This window comes from Sorex araneus, chromosome 2 (assembly GCF_027595985.1).
Source record: "Sorex araneus isolate mSorAra2 chromosome 2, mSorAra2.pri, whole genome shotgun sequence".
Lineage (NCBI taxonomy): Eukaryota > Metazoa > Chordata > Mammalia > Eulipotyphla > Soricidae > Sorex > Sorex araneus.
Window position 1 is genome coordinate 125,575,694 of NC_073303.1, and position 18,229 is coordinate 125,593,922.

General features: G+C 49.2%; 1 protein-coding gene across 1 annotated transcript in view; it reads left to right on the plus strand.

Moving 5' to 3' along the window:
• Window positions 1-14,480: 14,480 nt before the first annotated feature.
• Window positions 14,481-18,229, plus strand: part of RGS22 (regulator of G protein signaling 22) — a 140,009-nt gene continuing 136,260 nt past the window's right edge. Inside the window, exons 1-2 of the mRNA XM_055128220.1 lie at window positions 14,481-14,552; window positions 14,761-14,789. Of these exons, the coding sequence (XP_054984195.1) occupies window positions 14,528-14,552; window positions 14,761-14,789 (54 nt within the window). The 5' untranslated portion in view covers window positions 14,481-14,527. The remainder of the gene's footprint in view (window positions 14,553-14,760; window positions 14,790-18,229) is intronic.

The window sequence follows — 18,229 nt, forward strand, 5'->3', positions numbered from 1 at the left end:
AAACTCACTATTGTTGTTTGAGTTTCCCCCCAAGAAAGACAGCCCTACTACCAAGGAAGCATTTGATAATTAGTTTTCCATTGCTGAGAATGAAGAGATATGTAGCCCCACTGCTCCAAGTACATAACTCTTTTTTCTTTTTTCTTTTTCCTTTTCCTTTTTTTTCCCTCCTCATCCCCCTTCCTGCGCCTTATAGTATGGTAGACGCCATGCCGAGTTTCTCCCTGAAAATGGGAAACAACCGGGAAAGAGGGATATTTCCTCTTCTCGGCCGGTGTGGGGCTGTTGCTTAGTTCACAGTCCAGAGAAATGGCTGCTACTTTAATAACCTTGAATATTTCAACAAAAACTCACTGTTATTATTTGGAGTTTCCCCCCCAAGTCAGACCTGTTAAAAGGAACCGTTTCACATTGCTGACAATTATAGATGTTAAGTTGCGCGGATGCGGCAGCGTCCGCATGGTTTTGGATTTCTGTATAAAGTCCAGGGAAAATTCTGCCAGAAATTGCATAGCCCAGCTCACAGTCCCAGTGCATTGCTGTAAGAAGTCTCTGGAATCAAAGTCTTTAGGCGCAGAGGGTCCGTTTCAGTCTCAGCAGCTCTGAAAAATTTGAGAATTCTTAAGTCACAGATTTTACTTACTTAATTTGGCCTGGATATCAGTATTCTGACAAATTTGAGCTGGTTGGAAAGATATGTTATTTATTATTATTATTATTATTATTATTATTGTTATTTTTATTTAGTGAGTCACAGTGAGGGTACAGTTACAGATTCATACATTTTGTGCTTGTTTTTCCCTCATGCAGTGTTCGGGAGCCCATTCCTCCACCAGTGTCCATTCTCCACCACCAATGAATCCAGTATCCCTCCCACCCCCCAGTCCCATCCACCCAACCCCACCCCGCCTCTGTGGCAGGGCATTCCAATTTGTTCTCTCTCTCTCCTTTTGGGTGTTGTGGTCTGCAATAGGGGTATTGAGTGGCCATCATGTTTGGTCACTAGTCCACTTTCAGCACGCATTTCCCTTACCACGAGGGATCTCCAATCACATTTTATTTGGTGTTCCCTTCTCCATTTGATATGACTTTCCCCCAGCATGTGAGGCCAAATTCCAAGCCATGGAGCCAACCTCCTGGTATTATATACTACTATTTTTTGGTATTAGTCTCCTACTCTGTTATTTTATATTCCAAAAATGAGTGCAAAGATATGCTTTTTATAATAAGAAAATTTCTTACAATGTATGAATTTCAAAAAAATGATATAAGGTTACATGTTCCATTGATAAAACAATAGCAAGAAAGAGGCAAATTCTACTGTTGAGTAAGTTACTAAAACCAGGGGAAGATCTGAGATAATTAAAAAAAAAAAATTATCGGGGGCTGGAGCGATAGCACAGTGGTTAGGGCGTTTGCCTTGCACGCAGCCAACCCGGGTTCAAATCTCAGCATCCCATATGGTCCCCTGAGCACCACCAATGGTAATTCCTGAGTGCAAGAGCCAGGAGTAACCCCTGTGCATCACCGGGTATGACCCAAAAAGAAAAAAAAAATAAAAAAATTTTATTTTAATGAGTCGTGAGATACATTTACAGACTTACAGACTTTCATGATTGCGTTTCAGTCAATGTTCAAGTACCCACTTCTCCACCAGTGCCCACTCCCCACCCCCAGTGTTCCCAGTATCCCTCCCCCCACCCCTCTCCTTCCCACCCAACTGCCTGCACAATCCCTCCTACGCTCTCTGTCCTTTTGGGTGTTATTGTTTGCAATACAGGTAACAAGCAGCCATCATGTTTGGTCCACAGTCTACTTTCAGCAAGCATCTACTATCCAGAGCGAACCCTCCAACCATCACTTATTTAGTGCTCCTCTCTCCATCCCAGCTACCTTTTCAACCCCAGCGCATGAGATCAGCTTTCAAGCCGCTGATCTGAGAATAGCTTTATTAATTTCTTTGATTTTAGGTAACTTGTATGTCAGTGTCTATACTACAAATACAAAATTTAAGTGTAGTTGTTTTTTGTTTTCTTTTGGTTTTGGTTTTAGGCCACATCGGTGGTACTCAGGGATTACTCCTTGCTCTGTACCCAGGGATCATTGCTGGCAGGTATGGGACCAGATGGGGTGCCAGGGATCAAACCCTGGTTTGCTGCGTGCAAACACTCTACCTTCTGTATTATTCATTAACTGTAGCTCTTAAGAGTAGTTCTTTAATATTATTTTAATAAGACAACTTTATTTTATTTTATTATTTTTTTATTGAATCACCATGTGGAAAGTTACAAAGCTTTCAGATTTAAGTCTCAGTTATACAATGCTCGAACACCCATCTCTTCACCAGTGCACATATTCCACCACCAAGAATCACAGTATACCTCCCCCCAGTAAGACAATTTTAATGCATGAGTTAAGTGTAGATCTATTTAGAAAAAGCTTCCTTAAATTTTAGTTTGTCATTTAACTTACTAAAAGGCTTTTCTTAACTGCTATATATTATAAAAATCATTGCTCTATATGGCTTAAGTCCTTACACTATTTTATTCCTACCATTAGGTTCTAACAAAATCCAAATGAAGTCAGAAAGATTAAAAAAATTGAATTTCCATTGTTTACATGTAGGAGATTGCTGAGACTAAAGGTAGAAAAACATGAATTTCACAGAGTGAAATAGCTCTAATGGGTGGGGCGATACAGATAGACAAATGTGATAGACTGGATAGACCGAGAGGGTGAGTGGTCAATGGGTTTCAGGTGTGAAAAAGTAAAAGAAACTTCTATCTTTCCACTTTTGCTCTTCTGTCCTAAAAATAGTAGCACTGTAGCACTGTCGTCCCGTTGCTCATCGATTTGCTCCAGCTGGCACCAGTAACTTCTCCATTGTGAGACTTGTTCTTACTGTGTTTGGCATGTCGAATACGCCATGGGTAGCTTGCCAGGCTCTGTCGTGAGGGCGGATTATTTCGTAGCTTGCCAGGCTCTCCGAGAGGGATGGAGGAATTGAACCCGGGTGGGCCACGTGCAAGGCAAACGCCCTATCTGCTGTGGTATCACTCCAGCCCACTAAAACAGTAAATTTCAGTAAATAATATACTTCTGACAATAGTAAATGTAGGAAGCAGGATGCTAATTCCCGCCCACTGTGGTCTTGGAGCTGCCTTAGGCCGTTACTCCTCTGTGGCTGGGCTAGGCTTGTGCTCTTCTGTGGGGCCACACCCACCTCAGGAGTGTCTCCTGTGCTCTTTCCTCTTCGGAAATAAATGGTCAAAAATCTGTACTAGTTAAATAAAGAGAAACTACACTTAGAAATAGCTGATACATAGGGTTGGAGTGACTAGCACAGCGGGTGGGGCATTGCTGTAGAGCATCTTTCTTCCTTCCTTCCTTCCTTCCTTCCTTCCTTCCTTCCTTCCTTCCTTCCTTCCTTCCTTCCTTCCTTCCTTCCTTCCTTCCTTTCTTTCTTTCTTTCTCCTCCCTCCCTCCCTCCCTCCCTCCCTCCCTTCCTTCCTTCCTTCCTTCCTTCCTTCCTTCCTTCCTTCCTTCCTTCCTTCCTTCCTTCCTTCCTTCCTTCCTTCCTTCCTTCCTTCCTTCCTTCCTTCCTTCCTTCCTTCCTTCCTTTTTCTTTTCTTTCTTTCTCCACACCAGCAATGTTCAGGGGTTATGCCTGTCTCTACACTCAGGAATCATTCCTGGCGGTACTCAGGGCATGCCGGGGATAGAACCCAGGTCAGCCACATGCAAGGCAAATACCATACCAGCTGTACTCTGCACTCTTCCCTAATTAGCATGGATTTTCAATATCTGATCCTAGGCGCTGAGTTTTCTAAGTTATCTTTATTTTTTTTCTCTACATATTTTATTTTTTCTAGAGAAAAATAATATTTTTTTTTAAAGTAAAAGGTCTGGCTGGAGTGAAAAGACAGTGGGCAGGGCATTTGCCATGCACATGACCCCAGGTTCTATCTCTGGCCCCCCACAAGGTCCCCCAAGTGCATTGGGAGTGATCCCTGATCACAGAGCTAGGAGCAAACCCTGAGCACTGCTGGTGTGGCCTAACCACCCCTCCTCCCACTCCAATTGTTTAAAAAAACACTTAAAAAAAAAAAAAAAGAAATGGCCAGGGACTTAGCGCAGTGGTTGGGTGCAGGATTCAGTTTGATTCCCATGGCTCCCCGGAGTGTTCCTGGGTGTAGCCAGGGAGACCCTAGAGCACTGCTGTGATGGCCCCTTAATCTCTGGCACTGCAGGGCCGGCCCTTGTGTGGAACAGGTCCTCCGAGAGTCCCCTTAGCCCCCCCTTGAGAGCCGCGCACAGAAATGCCCTAATTCCCAGTCCCTATGCGGGCATCTGCCCTGGGCTTTGCCCCGCTGCAGCGCCCGCCGCCACTGAACTGTCCACCAGGGGGCACCAGAGACCCGTGCATGGAGCTTTGTGGTCCCGGTGCCCCCCGCACCCACCGAGTGACCCTGCTTGGAGCTTTTATATATTTGATGGTGATGTGCTGTGACACTGCCAGATAGGGGAAACGTTCCCTGACTTCATTTCTAGAATGTCTATAGAATAAACTGTGGTAATAGCTATTACTCGGAGTCGGTAATTAAAATATTTGAGCTGGCCTGCAGGGGCTCTGTTTTCCGGGACGACTTTGAACCGGGCCCCTGGGTGGCCACCCAGCCTGTGCCTTGGCCATCTGTGTTTACTCGCCCAAGGGCTCTGCCCTCCTGGCTGCCCCGCCGCCCACTGCAGGCCCGGGAGGCGTGCAAAGCGGTGGAAAGCGGAGGTGAGCGCTAGCTTGGAGGGCTCCCGCTCTGCACCACTCCCCTCCGCCCCCTTCTGCGAAGGTGATGCAGAGCTGGGTCTTTCCAAGTAACGGTCTCCTTCCAGGTCTCTCTGCTGCTACATATACCTTCCATCTGAATCTGTCCTAAATGTCCCTTGCCAGCTAATTTGCACTAAAATGTGGCTTCAATTATGTTGCGCCCTGTTTAAGATGCAGTTGCATTTAGGGTCCCCTCTCTCCCCTCTCTACCTACATTCCAACCTGCATCCTTGGCTCTGGCCAAATGACGCTTCTGTTTCCTAAGCTTCCTCTGCGCTTTCTCCCTCAGCTAAGCCCACCAAATCCACAAACCCCCAGTTTCTTTCCATGAGTTATTTTCTCATCTCTCCAACAGGATGGAATGTATTTCTGTTTTTTTTTTTTTTTTGGTCACACCCAGCAATGCTCAGGGGTTACTTCTGGCTCAGGAATTACTCCTGGCAGTGTATGAGTGGACCATATGGGATGCTGAGACAGTGGGAATTAAACCTGGATCAGCTGCATGCAAAGCAAATGCCCTATCCACTATGCTATCACTCCGGCCCCCAGGATAGAATTTTTTACCTTTTTGCAGTCTACTGTTGCTCTCTTGCTCTTTTTGGTCTTCTACCATTAGCAAGTTCCTTGGCGGTAGACCAGTTCTCCTCACCTCTCTGCCTCTAGTTGACCAGGGTGTCTGCTGGACAGCAAATATTAGCTGAGTTGCTGAATAACTGATCTCCATGTCCTGTGACAGTGAAATGAGTGATTTGAGCAAAAGTTCAAATATGGGGGCCAAGAGATAGTGCAGCAATTAGGGCTCTTGTCTTGATTGCAGCCAACCTGGGTTTGATCCCCTACACCCTATATAGTCTCCTGAGCACCAAACTAGCAGTGATTCCTGAGCACAGAACCAGGAATAAGTCCTGAGCACTGTTGGATGTGGCTGAAACCATCCCCCGTCCAGAAAAGTACGTGTATACGTGTATATGTATACACACATTAGGTGTTTAGGGGAAAGAGGATTTGGACTATGGATCACTTTATGATTAACTGGTCTAGAATACATTCACATAGAAAGTAAGGGATAGGGTAAATTTTACATGCTAGGGTGACACCAATGTTTGCAATGTTGTGTATTGGTATTCCAAAAAGGCAAATTTATGCTCAAGTCACATTTCTTTTGACTTAAATTCATTTCTGGGGCTGCAGAGAAAGGCCAAAGGGTGAGTACACACGCTTGCATGCAGGAGGCTGGGTTCGGATCCCCAGCACTACTGGTTACCCGAGCACAGAACTGGGAGTGGCCCCGAGTGTTGATGGGGTGAGGAGGTGCTAAGAATACTAAAATAAATTAAAATTTCAGTATATAACTTTTCTTTATTTTTCTGAATTTTATTAAAGCACTGTGACAAATCAATTTTGTAAATTGATTAAAAATTAATTCTTGGGGTTGGAACAATAGCACAGCATGTAGGGCGACATGGCCTTGCACATGGCCTTGCACATGGGTTCCATTCCCAGCATCCTATATGGTCTCCCCAGCACTGCCAGGAGGAATTCCTGAGTGCAGAGCCAGGAGTAATCCCTGAGCATCACCGGGTGTGACGCCAAAAGAGAAAAAAAATTAATTCTTCCTGCCCTCCAGAACTCTCTGATACCTTGAGCACAGCCAGGAGTGAGCCCTGAGCATCACTGAGTGTGGTCTCAAAACAAAACAAACAAGAGTAAATGATGCTCTGGGTAATCTCATTATAAAACAAGTCTGTGTGTGTCTGCCGTAAGTTACTCTCAGCTGAAGTGAGGATCTGGCTTCAGTGGTAGGGCTTCAGCGTGGCGTGTCTGAGGCCCTGGGTTCAATTCCAGGCACCAAAGTGAATCAAGTCTAAACTGAATGGCTGAATTCACAACTCATTGTAATAGCGTAGAATTTCCCACAAATCATGTATATTTTTTACTTTTTCAACTGGTTTTATGTGGAGCTTAAAGACTAGTTAGCTATTTTGTTTGTTTGCTTGTTTGGGGCCACACCTGGCAGGGCTCAGGGCTTACTCCTGAGTCTGCCCTGAGCCGACTGGGGGGACCGTGTAGAGTGCTGGGGCTTCATTCGTGGCGGGCTGTGTGCAAGGCGAGCTCCCTGCTCCATTGTGCTATCTCTCCCGCTCCCTCGGCAGATCTTTTCATGGCTCCTTAGCTCATCCCCCTAGATGGATCTGTGAGCAGTGTTGCTGGGGCCCCTCCGGGCAGTGCTTTGGGTTAAAGCTTCCTCCCTGCAAGCCCAGTGATCTATCCCCTGAGCCACATTACCGGCCCACCACAGTTCTTTACAGCATGGAATAACTTTGTTGTTAGTTTGTTTGTTTGTTTGCTTTTTGGGTCACACCCGGCCATGCACAGGGTTTATTCCTGGCTCTTTACTCGGGAATTACTCCTTGCGGAGCTCAGGGGACCATATGGGATGCTGGGAATCGAACTTGGGTTGGCTGCGTGCAAGGCAAACGCCCTACCCGCTGTGCTATCGCTCCAGCCCCAACAAGGAATAACTTTGGATTCGCCAGTTTATCCATCCACTTCCTGCAGGGCATCTGAGTTGCTTGCAAAAGTTGGTAATAAAATTGCTCTGAGGCCAGGGGATAATGTAGGGGCTTGGGTGCTTGCCTTGCATGTAGCTGAGCCTGCTTATCCCTGGCATTGCATGGGAATCCTTGAGTACTGTCAGATGTGGCCCAAATCCCACCCAGCCCCCAGCCTTTATTCTATGCTTAAGAATAAACATGGTTCCTGGATCACGAGGTGAAAGTAGATATGTGTACGTTTCCAAGGAATCAAACTTTGCCGAGGGGTTTCCAGATCCTTGCCAGAATTTGGCAGAGTCAGTGTTCCAGATTTTGACCACATGTAGCAGCATCTTGCTTTATTGGTCAAGTTTCAACAGTATCTTTATTCCCCTATTAAATTGTTTATGCAGGGACTGGAGTGATAGCACAGTGGGTAGGGCAGCATTTGCCTGGCACATGGCTGGCCTGCTTCGATCCCCAGCATCCCATAGGGTCCCCGAGCACCACCAGGAGTAACTCCTGATTATAGACTCAGGAATTGCTCACCCTGAGCATCTCTGGGTGTGGCCCCTCCCCCATTATTCTTATAATGCACTTATTTTTTTAAATCCAGCTTTTATACAGCCAAGCCCAGTTTTGTTTTCAGTGCTGGAGCCACAGATGAGACCAACCTGAACACAATAATATGCCTGAGAACCCAAACTTTCTCTTTTCTTTTGGTGAGGGTTGAGGGAGTCACTTCAGCAGTGCTCAGGGCTTACCCCTGGCCCTGTGCTCAGGGATCACTTCCGAGGGAGGGGAGGGACGCCATTTTGTGATACTGGGGATCCAGCCAGACTCGGCTTCAAGCACGGATTCTCTCTAACCCCTGTACATTTCTCTCTGGCCCCTCAATTTATTTATTTATTTTTTTGGTGCGGGATAGGGAGGAAGATGAAGCAGAGGGAAAATTTAGAATCTCCACTAGCAGTGTTAGCTTTTTATAAGTTTAACTAGGTAAGGGTTAAAGATGGAATTATCTCACCAGTTTGTGCAAAAAACAAAATAATGTAATGGAATATATTGACAATTAGAATAAATCTAAACCAGCAGGTCCAGATGGTAGTTATCTTGGATAAGTTAAGAAATTGCCTAATGAATGTATTAAACTAATTATATTCCTCCTTCCAAAAAAAATTATGAACTGTTAAGTTAGGAAATAGGAAAAAAATGCCATTTTCCAGTTAAATGTGATACGGATGTGTGGCGTTGTTATCCAATATAGATAAGATGTGTAATTTCACAGGCAGGAGTGCAGGGCCCCATTGGGGTGTTGGCCCGGCACCTCCCGCCCGCGCCCACAGCGCTGACCTCAGGGCCCAGAGTGGGGTCTCCCGCCTGGACAGACGGAGCCCTCCTGCTCCCGTCATGCCAATTCCTCTCCGGGGAAGCAGACTGGAGCTTAGCTTTGGGGGAAGGCGGGAAAGTCACCAAGTGAGAACCAGCAAAGGTCAAGGCCAAGCGGACTGTCTGGGCCAGGAGGCAGTTCCTGTCTGGGGCTATTCTGGGACTCAGGATGGAGAGAGGGAAGGGGGAAGGGAGGGGAGAGGAGGGCAGAGCAGAGAGAAGATGGGAGAAAGGGAGAGAGAAGGAGAAAGGAAGGAAGACAGGAGGGGAGGGAGGAGAGAGGTTGAGAGGAGAGGGGAGAGGAGGAGAGAGGGGAGGGGAGGTGAAGAGGAGAAAAGAGAGGAAGAGAGTAGAGGGACAGAGGGAAGTGGAGTGGAAAGGAGAGGGGAGGGGAGAAAAGGATGGGGGGCGGAGGGGAAGGGGAGAACTAGAGGGGAGAGGATACGGGGGATTCTTCCCCTAGACTTGGGCTAGAATCTCAGGAGCAGCCTTTGGAATCGGGTGGGGAGGCACGTTTGTCTTTTCCTGTTTGATCTTGAGCAAGAGCGAGGGCCTGGCCAGTCCCCGGCCGAGTCCTGAGAGTTCCGGGTGGGCTGGCGATGCCTTCCCTTGGGTCTGGCCTCCTAACTGGTCAGGAAACAGGAGGCAGCGGCCTCGGGCTGCAGAGTCTGAGCATCTGACAAGCACCTTAATAGCCAACCCGAAAGTGGTGAAATAAACGTGGGTCTGGGCTCCCACGGGCCCTGACTCCAAACCTCGCCCAGCAGCGACTCCCAGTCACAACCCAACAGGTACATGTCGCACTCGACACACTTGGTCAAGCAGGTATCTGTCTGTACCTGCTCACCCGCCCGGCCAGTGACACTTGGGGAACCGTTCCACAGAAAACCCTGCACTGTTTCACCGAGCTCTCGTGGAAATTCATCCTCAAAATACAGGTCGGCCGGTGAGACACTCGGCTGGATGCCCAGGTGAGACCTGATAACTTCTCTCCGTTGAGAGCCACTTGACTTGGCATCGCTTCTGTCCTGTTTGGTGGTGTTTTGGCATGTGGTTGTACCCCAGGCCCAGCTCTTGGGTAGGGAGACTGAGATACAATCCAGAATCATTGCCCCCCAACCACACACAGCAAGTTGAATTATAGGGTACGCTACAGAGTCTATATTTAAGCAAGATCACCCCACACCCCCCTCAGAATTGCTAACATGTCCAGAATCGAGGTTTGTAAAGTCAGTCACAGAGCTCCATTGTAAGCTGCTGGTTTTGAATTGCCATGGCTTTAAACAACATACAGACTGATGGAATGGCTTGTTTGGAAAACCTAGATTATGTATGGGGCACAGAAACAGAACAAATGAAATTGTTCTGTTGAAACAAATGTTCAAGTGAAATCTGGTCTTGGGAAAAGGCAGACTGAAGCCTCAGAGCGTTTCCTCGGCAGCCCTAGAGGAATGACCGTGATAAAAAAAGTCAGACGGCACATGTTGGTATGGATTCGGGAAGGTAAATGGTCCTCTGCCAGTGGAGACGAAATGAGTGCAGCCAATTTGGACAACGGTTTGACAGAGTGTCACCTGACTGGGCCGCCGAGGAAACACAGGTTTGCTCTTTGAGCCATGTTAAAGGTGTATACAAAAGTTACATATCTATTGGTATATATCAAGACAAATGAAACACATGTTCACACTAAAGGCATTCACAAAGTCATTCATTTCTAACAACATTATTTGTAATATTCAAAAAGGGAAGCAAGCCAAATGCCTATCACAAGATAGATGGACAAGATGTATTCTATCTGCACCACAAGTATATTATTTTACGATTAATCTTTCACAAGTGGAATGTCATTCAGCAATAAAAACAATCAGGTATATTGACTTGTTGAGACACAAGTGAATCTTAAAAATTTTGGTCACATCTGGTGGTACTTGGGGGCTATTCCTGCCTCCAAGTACAGATGGGTCACTCTTGGCAGTGCTCAGGGGGACTGAGTAGTGTCCGGGATCAAACCTAGGCTTCCTGCATGCTAAGCATGCACTCACCTCCCCATTAAAGTTTCTCTCTGGTCCCTTGGAAATATTTTATGAAGTGGAAGGAACCAGACACAAAAGACCATTGCACGGTGATTTACATTCGTGTGAAGCATTCTGGCCCCTGGGGCTGGAGCGATAGCACAGCGGGTTCGATTCCCAGCATCCCATATGGTCCCCTGAGCACCGCCAGGAGTAATTCCTGAGTGCACGAGCCAGGAATAACCCCTGTGCATCGCCAGGTGTGACCGAAAAAGAAAAAAAAAAAAAAGAAACATTCTGGCCGCCTAGAGAAGGAAGGTGGTTGCTTAGCATTATGGAGGGCGTGGAAGAGAGTAAGGAGGATATGGTCCTTGAAGAGTCTGGGTTTGCAGGCCTACCCATGATGAGGGAGACTGGGCTACTGGCACAGACTCAACACTACTCAAATCATGAGGCCTAAAGTGTAACCACCAACCTTTGAAATGAGCCTATCAAGGGGGCAGGTGGTATGTGTGGGGGGAGATCTTGGGGCATCAAGGGTATTGGAGGGAGCATGGGACACCAGTGGAAGGAAGGGGACACTAGTGGTGGGGTTGGTCTTAGATTATTGTTGCCTAAGGCTCAACTACCAATAACTTTGTAAATCAGTTAATTGAATTTTTTTTAAAGTCTGGGTTTTCTTTGATGTGATGACAATGTTCTAAAATTAATTGTGGTGATGGTTGCACAATTCTGAGCAGACTGAAAACTATGGAATGGTACACATAGGTTAATTTTATAGCCGGATTGCATCTTTAATAAAACGGTTACTCACCCCCGTCTTCAAATCATGAGAATAGTTTACAACCTACCACGGGGGTGGGGGGGGGCTAACTTACTGTTTTGTGTTATTTTAAATTTGCACGAGATTATTTTTAGAAAGAGAGAGGCCATATATCATGGTTGCTAAAGAGCTGAGGTCCGGGATAGGACAGATCTGGATCAATTTAGGGCTCAACACTTTCAAGCTGTTTGTCTCTGAGCTATGATCTCACCTCCTCAATCCATTTCCTAAATTATTGTGACTACTAATACCAGGGATTAACCAATCCCGTCTGCTTCGTGCAGGGCCCCACGCCATGGAGAGAGGATGTTTCCACAAGAATGCACTGATGGGTGGGCACACAGTGGTGGGTGCTGGAAGGGGGGTCAACTAAGGGCACAACTTCTGGAAATTGACAGTCTGGTGGGTGGGAATGAGGGAAGAGATGGACTTAATATGAATAGGGTTTCAGGATAGGAGTTTGGTCCAGCGAGATGAAGATGATGCCCCGCTAGCACTGAAGAATGATGGAGAATATCAGAAGAGATAGATAGAGAGAGAGAGAGAGAAAGAGAGAGAGAGACTCTCTTCTTTCTCAATTCAATTCCAGGTTTGGGAATCAAGGGCTTAGAATCTTCACTTAGAATTTTCCCTTGGTTGGCCAATCAGTATCCACAATTCCTCTCTGTTCTGTGGTCTGCTCGAGGCTCTTCACATCGCTGACGAAGAAAATGGGCCATTCCTGGAGTTACTCTCACCTGGTTTCGCTGCTTTGTTCTCACATCCAGCAACTCAGGCAGTGCTCCCTGCAGAGGGTTAGGCTCTGGCTCATTGGTAGAGTGGCAGCCTCACATGCAGGAGACCTTGGCTTTATTCTGGCACCACAAAAGAGAGTGAAGAAGAGGCCAGAGAGAGAGAGTCAATGGGCCATGCACTGGCTTTGCGTGAGGGAGACCCAGGTTTAGTTCCCTGGGGCTGTGTGATGCCTCCGGGTGTGGCCCCCAACATAAATATAGGCAGAACGGAAGTCAGATCTGCGCCTGCTGCCCTCTGGCTTGAGGCCTGTGCCAGCACCAGCTCTGGCCGCTTCCTGCTCCCTTGGAGGGCATCCAGGAGGAGTCGCTTCCCACAAAGGTGAGTCCTCCAGCTGCTTCCTCCAAACCCTCAGAGGCATCACTTCCCACCCAGACTGAAAGCCAGGGACCCTCCTCACCTCTCCCGCACCTGTCATCTCCCACTTGTTCCGGACTTGACTGGACCTTCTACGTTGGGCCCATGCTGTGGTCTAGTGTTGGTTTTCACCTTTGTGGATCCACCCAAGAGAGTGTCAGAGGGCGGGACAGATAGAACAGTGGGGAGGGCGCATGCCTTGCATGTGGCCTGCCCTGGAGCTCAATAACCTCCAACACAGCATATGGCACCCAGAGCCCCACCAGGCATGGCCCCTGAGCACAGATCTAGGAGCAAGCCCCGAGGGCACTACCCACATGGCCCAACTCGTCGTCCCCAACTCCGAAAGAAGAGAATCTACCAAGACATGTTCTGGACTCCGGCAACACCGTCACTTGCCCTCTGTCCCACGTGCTTAGTGCCCGGCGGGCCCCATGCGGTTGGAGGCAAAGGTGTGAAAGGATTCAGAGTGCCAGAGAGGCCATCTGGAGAGTCACTCTGCCTCCAGCAGAGAGAAGGGAGGTTGGGGGCCCTCCACCAGCAGCAAAGATCGAAAGGGAACCAGCCGGCAGCTCTGAAGTCGCCCGTTCACAGGGGTTCTGGGCTCTGGTTAGTGGGCTGCGAGGGGACCTGTCTGGTGGAATTGGCAGCTGGACTGGGCTGGGCTTCTGGCTCAGTGACCAGGTGGCTGGAGGGAGCATGGAGGAATGGGGGGTTCTCAAGGAAGCTGTGGGGGAGGAGGGTGGAGGAGGAGGATGATTTCCTTGTGGGCTTTTCCGTTGGCGTCACTGGGGAGAAGCATCTATGCCTGTGTGCAGCAGAGCTGATGGATTAGGGCTCTCCGGCTCAATCAGGGTGCCGGGTGGGGACCGAGATGTCCCGGCTGAAAGTTGGATTATCCTGTGACTCAGGATATTTCTGAAAGTGGAGACTATCTCTCATGAGAAATACTGTTTTTAATGTTTATTTTGTGTTCACGGCTTTCTCCTGGCTCTGCGCTCAGGGATCACTCCTGGGGTGCCTGGAGCAAGGCTAGTGCCCTCCCCGCTGTACCAACAGTCCAGCCCTTCCTTTACCTTCTCCCCTCACCTGCCCGCCTCCATCCTAACGCTTACCAGAACATACCCGGACACAAGTCCTCAGCATCCTACCCTGTCTGCGCGGCCTCCTCCGGAGTGGGAGTTTTCCGGGCGGGCGCCGACCTGGCCTTAAAGCGACCTGGCCTTAAAGCAGCTATCTAGGGGCTGGAGCAATAGCACAGGGGGTAGTGCGTCTGCCTTTCACGCCACCCACCTGGGTTCGATTCCCAGCATCTCATATGGTCCCCTGAGCACGGTCAGGAGTAATTCCTGAGTGCATGAGCCAGCATCTCGAGGTGTGACCCAAAAAGACAAAAAAAAAAAAAAAAAAGCGCAGCCATCTAGCGGGTTATTGCAAAAAAAAACTGGGAAAGACTCGGGTCCACGATGGAATCTGGGGGCAAGGGGGTGCGTGCAAGGCGTTTCATCCACGCAGCAACTCGTGGAGGCCCGTGGGCTGGGCGCCTTCTCCCCCTCCTCCTTCCCCTCCTCCCCCTCCTCTTCTTCCTCCTCCTCCCCCTCCACCCCCTCCTGCTCCTCCCCTCCTCCGGGTCTGCGCACGCCCACCCTCCCCTCCCGCGTGCCCTCGCGGTGCCCCGCGCCCCTGCCTGCATTGTGCGCGCTCCCTAGCAACGCCCTGCGCGCTCAGCGTCGGCCACCCGCGGGCCCCAGGGCCTCTGCGCCCGCCACGGGGGGCCTGAGCAGCCGCGCAGGCGGCGATGCCTGAGAGGCGGCTCACGGCGGGTACGTGCGCCTAGCGGCCCGGCGCTTCCCGGGGTCGCCGGGAGTTAGGGCTCCTTCCCCTGCACCCCGACCTCTGCCTTGATTTCCAGCCTCAAATGCCACCCACGTGCCCAGGCGCGGCCCAGAGCCGCGGGCTGGCGCCCCTGAGTTCATGTAGTCCGGGGAGAGCCGGTGCAGTGGGATAATGCAATGTCTTATCTCGTTTCAGAGCCACCCGTTATTACAGAAGAAGGATTCGTGAGTATGGTCTGGAGGGCGATGCTTCCCAGCCCCCGCCGCGCTTTAGTTCCTAATGCAAACCTGCATCTCAGGCAAAGCTGTGGCCCTCTTCCTCCCCTCTTCTTCTTCCACCTCCTCCTCTTCCTCCTCTTCCCTTCTTCCTCCTCCACCTACTCCTCCTCCTGTTCTTCTCCCACTTCCTCCTTCTCCTCTTCCTCCTCTCCCCCTCCTCCTCCTCCTCCTCCTCCTCCTCCTCCTCCTCCTCCACCTCCTCCTCTCCCCCTCCTCCTCTCTACCTCTTCTTCCTCCTCTCCCCCTCCTCCTTCTCCTCTTCCTCTTCTTCCTCCATCCCCCCTCCTCCTTCCCCTCTCTCCTCCTCCTCTTCCTCCTCCTCCTCTTCCTCCTCCCTTACCCTCCTCTTTCTTACCTTGCTGGAGCTTTGCCTTTAATCCCAACTGTATGAGAAACCCTTTTCCATTCCTGAACCCACGAGAAGCCCCCACAACAGGCCCTTATGTGGTTCCTGTCCCCAAGAGTTCTTTTCTGGAAAGAGCCTGTGAAATTGCTCTTTGGCTCTGATCTCTGTGGGGGAGGGGGGCTTCTCTCCCGGGTCACGTGGATGCAGCTATGGTTGCAGTAAACGTTCATGGGTCATATTGCTGCTCCTTTCAGAAGTGCACCCAGCGAAGTTTTCAGCTCTGCCGCGTTTGGAGTTTAGTACAAAGCCCGGGATGGACCCAGGACTCAGGGAGTCGGTGTGTGCTCCCCAGGGCGGGTCGGAAGATCGAGGGGGCCACTAAGCCTGACCGGCCTTATCTGGACTCTGGGTTGAGCCCAGTACTCCTGCCACATCTTGGTGTGATTCAGTGTCCTCCGTCTGATGATCTTATTTGCTTTTGGGTTTTTGTTGAACAAACATTGTGAGGGCCTTCTAGGTTTCCAGCTCGAGCAAAGGCCAAGAGGAAGGTCTCGGGTCCTCAGGGGCTGAGGGAGAAGAAAGGGCCATAACAGCTCTGCAGTGTCTGCTCCCCAGCTGGAGACACCCTCCCGCACACGCCCCCCACCCCTCCAGCTCCAGAGTGTGGCCTGGGAGTGATGGGAGGAGGGGAGGGAGGAGGTGCATTGGTTGTAAGCTGCTTTCAGCACTTGGTTCCAGTGGGCTTGCCAAGACCTTTTTGGAACCGGCCTGCCAGCCCTCAATAACCCTCAGCGGTGGGCCACCAGGGCTTCCCTAACCTTTGTGCCTTTGTCCCACCTCCGCCAAAGACCTGAAAACCCAGTAGCTGTTTCTTTTCCTCCCCACTGTCTTTTACCTAAACACCCTTAGTTTACAAAGTTGTTCATGATGCACTTGTTACAGGCATTCAGTATCCCAACCCCAACCCAACACCTGTGTGACCTTCCGTCCACCATTGTCTCTGTTTTCCCAGCCACTCCCAAGCCTGCCCCCTAGTAGGCAAAAAATAATTTGTTCCATATTGCTTGTTACAACAAAGTGGCTAATGGAGTTATAAAAAAATGCTTGGGTGGAAGAAAACTTGTGAACATTGTCTATAGGTGTCCCTGCAGCCCAACACCCGTTATGTGCCAGAACTCCATGCACCTGGCTGACAGGGACCCTTATTATCTGCAAGTATAAACTGATCTTCCCTCCCCTGCTTTTATTTCCCTTTTTGTGTTCTGTGTTTTGTTATATTTTGTTTGAATTTGGGGGCTGTGCCCAGGGTTTACTCCTTGCTCTGTGCTCAGGAATCTTTCTTGGTGGTATTTGGGGATGCTAGGGATAGTCCCTGAGGACTTGTCATCAGGAGTGATCCCTGAGCACAGAGCCAGGGGTAAATCCTGAGAACTTTCAGGTTCTGAAAAGTTATCAAAAAAAATATTTTTTGAACATGAAAGGGAAATCAGGGGAAGAAATCTTTAGTTGCTTCACTTGGACAACTGAGGGGTGTGTGTGAGACATCAGCCAAAATATTAAGAATGTCAACTTCGGGGCTGGAGCGACAGCACAGTGGGTAGGGAGTTTGCCTAGGCTGCTAGCAAAGGTGGGGAGTGCCCTACCTGATAAACTATTGCTCTGGCCTTTGCTTTCTTTCTTGTTTTGGTGGACGGTGCCACAGGCTTCGGCCGCCCGAACCCACTTGGCTTCTCCTTCGCCTGGAGTTTAAGAAGCAAACCTGTGTCTGTGGTGACAGAGCCCTAGCTCCGGCTTTGCTCTCTCTCGCTTCCCACTTTCCCTCCTCTATCCGTTCCTACAGTTAAGGCTTTGATCCTTTTTATTTTTTGCCACCCCCTGTGGTGCTCAGGGCTTCCTCCTGGCTTTGCACTCAGGGATCACTCCTGGTGGGCTTGGGGGACCATATGGGATGCTGGGGATAGAACCTGGCTGGCCATGTGCAAGGCAAGTGCCCTATGCACTGTATTTTTGCCTGAGCCCCAAGGCTTGTACCTTTTTTTTTTAAATAAAAATATTTGGATTTCTCCTGATGTGCGAACAGCATGACTGACATGTGTCACGTATGTGTGACCCTGTCACCTCAACTCCCACCTCAGTGAGGGAAGGGAGATTGGGGGTGGGGGGCGGGTTCAGTGTTACTTGATTATGTGGAACTGACTGCTTCATATTGAACCTCAAAACAGTCCTATTGGGATAGTGACAGTCACATTTCACTGCTGAGTAAGTGGAAATTCTGGGGACATCTGACTTGGCTTGAGGCCTTATGTCTAGTCACCAGAGCCACCCAGAGCCAGAGAGTGTTCATCACCCTACGCCCGCACCATTTTTCCTACTCCCTTTTCTTTGCACGTACTTCTGTACAAATACCACATGCTAACTGGTTGCCTCATCGGAACTCCAACTATCCCTGTTCATTAATTTGGAGACCTGTCCCCACAACACATGCATTAGCGTTCCAGTTGTGACCAGGGGTTCCTGTGGTGGTTGACGTCTATGTGTGCTGTAGCATGTGATTTGAAGGTGACATTTTTTTTTTTGCTTTTTGGGTCACACCTGGCAATGCACAGGGGTTATTCCTAGCTCTGCATTCAGGAATTACTCCTGAAGATGCTCAGGGGACCATATGGGATTCTGGGAATCGAACCCGGGTCAGCCGCGTGCAAGGCAAATGCTCTACCCACTGTGCTGTCACTCCAGCCCCGAAGTTGACATTCTTATTATTTTTGCTGATGTCTTACAAACACACCTCAGTTGTCCAAGTGAAACAACTAAAGATTTCTTCCCCTGATTTCCCTTTCATGTTCAAAAAATATTTTTTCAATAACTTTTCAGAACCTGAAAGTTCCCAGGACTTACCCCTGGCTCTGTGCTCAGGGATCACTCCTGGTGACAAGTCATCAGGGACTATCTATAATGCAGGGGATCAATGCAGTTGCCCTCCCTGCTGTACTATCTCTCTAGCCCCCAGTCTTGTCCTTTTAAAACAAACTTGTAAGTTCCA